The sequence below is a fragment of the Etheostoma spectabile genome, chromosome 6 (assembly GCF_008692095.1).
Source record: "Etheostoma spectabile isolate EspeVRDwgs_2016 chromosome 6, UIUC_Espe_1.0, whole genome shotgun sequence".
NCBI lineage: Eukaryota > Metazoa > Chordata > Actinopteri > Perciformes > Percidae > Etheostoma > Etheostoma spectabile.
This window is the reverse complement of record NC_045738.1, coordinates 31,225,355-31,228,819: the sequence shown is the minus strand read 5'-3', so window position 1 is coordinate 31,228,819 and position 3,465 is coordinate 31,225,355. Positions and strand designations below refer to the sequence as shown.

At 37.2% G+C, this 3,465-nt stretch overlaps 1 protein-coding gene across 3 annotated transcripts in view; it reads right to left on the bottom strand.

Moving 5' to 3' along the window:
* The window catches only part of ascc3 (activating signal cointegrator 1 complex subunit 3), a 263,454-nt gene that overhangs the window by 94,491 nt on the left and 165,498 nt on the right, over window positions 1-3,465 (bottom strand). For all 3 annotated transcript variants that reach the window (XM_032519352.1, XM_032519351.1, XM_032519350.1), the window contains one exon: window positions 709-929. In XM_032519352.1, coding sequence (XP_032375243.1) covers window positions 709-929 — 221 coding nt within the window. The remainder of the gene's footprint in view (window positions 1-708; window positions 930-3,465) is intronic.

Sequence of the window (3,465 nt, the reverse complement as noted above, 5' to 3'; positions counted from 1 at the left end):
CCTCGGGGAACACCCAGGACTAGGTGGAGGGATTATATCTCCAACCTGGTCTGGGAACGCCTCGGGAGCCCCTAATCGGAGCTGGTTGATATGGCTCGGGAAAGGGAAGTTTGGGGTCCCCTACTGGAGCTGATCCCCCCGCGACCCAACACCGGATAAGCGGACCAAGATGGATGGATTGGTTTCATTTAACCATATTGCCCAGTGATGACATGGATGTAGGGGTTCCATACAATGTTCTTTGCAAGTAAAATAATAATTGTGGGGATTTTCTTCAACTTCATAGGATTTGAAAAAAAAGTATAATGGTTTCTCTGATCTGAACTATTATTCAAAAAAATTATATTTTCTGAATTTTTTAACTCAAAAATTAGGTATAACGTACTATTAATCAGGTTTATTGAGCGTGAATGAAAAAAATCGTCAAAAGCATCGAAAAAAATCGACCAAAACATTGGAAAAACCGCCAGAAAAAGTTCATTTTCAAATTCAACACGGAAGGACACCAGGGTTAAAGACCTTTAATCACTTTTTGTAACCAACCTTGAGGGCCTGGATAGAGTTTTTATGACTTTTTTATGTCCTTTTTTTTTCCTCCTTTCTGTGACATTTCCAGTTTTATTGACCTTGTTTTTCTGAAGAGTTAAACATATCACAACAATCAGCTGTGGATTTAACAGTAACACAGATGGAGCCGGTGAGTCAAACCTTGGAGGTTGGATACTTGTTGAAGACCCGGAACATGGCCATCTCTGCGGCGATGGTTTTTCCAGAGCCCGTTGGCGCCCCCAGCAGGACGTTAGTGTCGGTGTGATACAGCGTGTGGAAGATCTGAGTCTGGATGGGGTTGAAGTGAGTGAACTTGTACAGGCTCTCATACTCGCGGTTACCCAGCGCCATCACCGGCAACGGCTGCAGGTCCAGCAGCTCTGAGAGGGAAAGAGCAACAAGAGAAGATTAATCTGGATTTTTTTTCTTTTTTCTTTCAGTGTTTATGGCAGCAAAAGTTGGGATACGTCAAAGAAAGTATGTTAAGAACATTAAGTGAAAGTGACAATTCCTGTTCCCTGGGAAAATAGAAACTGAACTTTCACATCTTTTTTTAATTCACATCAAAATGAAGACAAAAAATATAATTTTCTAAAAAACAAGTTCCCTTACAGTTTTATGTGCACACTATGGCTACTGTTTATATCCACAAAAATGTATATTTAAGCACAAATAACAAAAACACCATAAAAGATAGGTGTTTAAATTACAAACCAAGACATAGTGTTGTACATAATGTAGACCATGGACTACAGAAAGCCAGCTGAAACTCTAACGTTACTGTTCACTGGGCAGTCAGAGTGCCTGGATAACTCTCTTCTACATCTCTGAGCTCTGACGTTATCAATAATCAACCATATATCTGATGCTTGAGTTCTTTGAAAGATACTATTCAGATGAAACTGCCAAGGCTTTACTTTATATGTTCAGATGCGATCAGGTCTTCTTTATTAGGGCTGTTAGTTCTTATAAAGTAAGCTGCACTTTATAATGTAACTGTTCAATTCAATGTTCAATTAGTTCAATAAAAAAAAGTAAGCAGAATACTAAAAGCAGCAGAAATGCAGAACTGAGTACATCTGTTTATTTACCGCAAGTAATATCGTTATTGCATATTTTCCATAAACCCTGCAGCCCTAGACTCTATTTACATTTTATGCCGACACATTTTTGTTACGTGTGTATAAGAACATGACAAACTGAGCTGTTGGTCAAACAGTGCCCTTCCTTTAGCCTGTGATATGATCTCCTCTGTGCTGTGGGGTTCAACCCTCATAGCTGCTATAATTGTGTCTGCTCTTACTGAGGGGAAATGTGGTCAGAAATAATAAGACGGTTCTTTTCTTACAGTCTGGAGGAGTGAATCAGTGGAGTATGGAGGATTAGATGCTCTTGTTCTCCAGTCTACGTGGGGTTTTGATGTCTCCATACAGCCTCCAAACAGTTAAGCCATGTTGTGGTGGTGCGCTGCTGCTTTAACCCTTGTGTTGTGCTCGGGTTGAAATTTGAACTGATTACGTTTTTTTAATACTGAAATATGTGTTTCTTTAAACAAAATTGCCCAGAAATAACACAGATGGTTCCATAAGTTCTTCAGGTAAAATCAATGATTACTTCCATTAAATTGTGCGACGTAAAACAGTTAGAGTGATCTGTCCGCGTACAGTAAAGGCAAAAGAATTTTTATTTGACAAAAATCTATGCATTACCTGTTATTTCTGACACTTTGATCAACACACGTTATTAGGTTTGAGCTAATGAGCACTCATTTTCAAGTTTATGTTCTGCTTGTTCATCGGTTGTTTGGTACCTTGCTCTTAACATATCTAGAGTTGATCTGAATTGCTATTTTTATTCTCAAACTTTGTCATTTTGATGCAAATTGTTTTCCTTTCTATGCAGGAAAAACCTTGCTGCATTCATATATTTAACTCATCCAAATAAAGCCTCAGCCTCCGATTCCGCAGAATAAAGCTTTTAATGTGTAAAGGAAGCAGGAAATCTTCTGTTTACATCAGCAGAATAGAGTGATAGGTATTGATGAAAGTAAACAGTCAAATAAAGGCTGTTGTTTGATCAACATTGATATTTGGGAGTCTGAAGATCTGATAACAATATATTGGGCGATAGAAATTTTTGAAGAAATGAACAGATAACATAAACAATCAATCTTGTTATGGATCTTTTAGATTATTAGGTTACACTTTACTAGAAGGTATATTTAAATGAGAGTGACATGACACTGTCATGAACGTGTCGTAAACATCATAAACAAGTCATAAACGTTTATGACATAACGCTTATTTTAGTAAGTATCATTTGGTTTTGTCATGACAAGTTACAGTTAGGGTTCATGTAACATGACTGTGTCATGCCACTCTTATGTTTAAAACGTCAAGTAAAGTGTTACCAATATTATTACTATTATTATTACTTTTTAATGAATTAAAACATTCTGTCCCCGCTGGGAATAAAATTAATTCAACAGAGACAGGGATATGTATATGTATGTATATATATATATATATAGTATATCAGTGACAGGGGACTATTTACTATCTAGTACTTTACTTTGATACTTTAATTGCATTTTGCTAATAATACTAACAGTTTTAATGTATTTAAATACAGGGCTTTCATTTGTAATGGAGCATTTTTACATTGTGACACAGCTACTTCTGAGTTCTTTTTCTCCACTGACTGGACTAGAGTAGGAAGTAAACAGGGGATGGCAGCATCTGGAATCTAACAGCTGGAAACATTCAACAGTGTCAAACAGTCCACTAAGTGTTGGTGGTACTCGGAACTGACTAACAGACTTAGTATCAGCATTTCAAAATCAAGTCAAGTTAAGTCAAATCCCTGTTGTCACATCATAAATGTGTGTGTGTGTGTGTGTGTGTGTGTGTGTGTGTG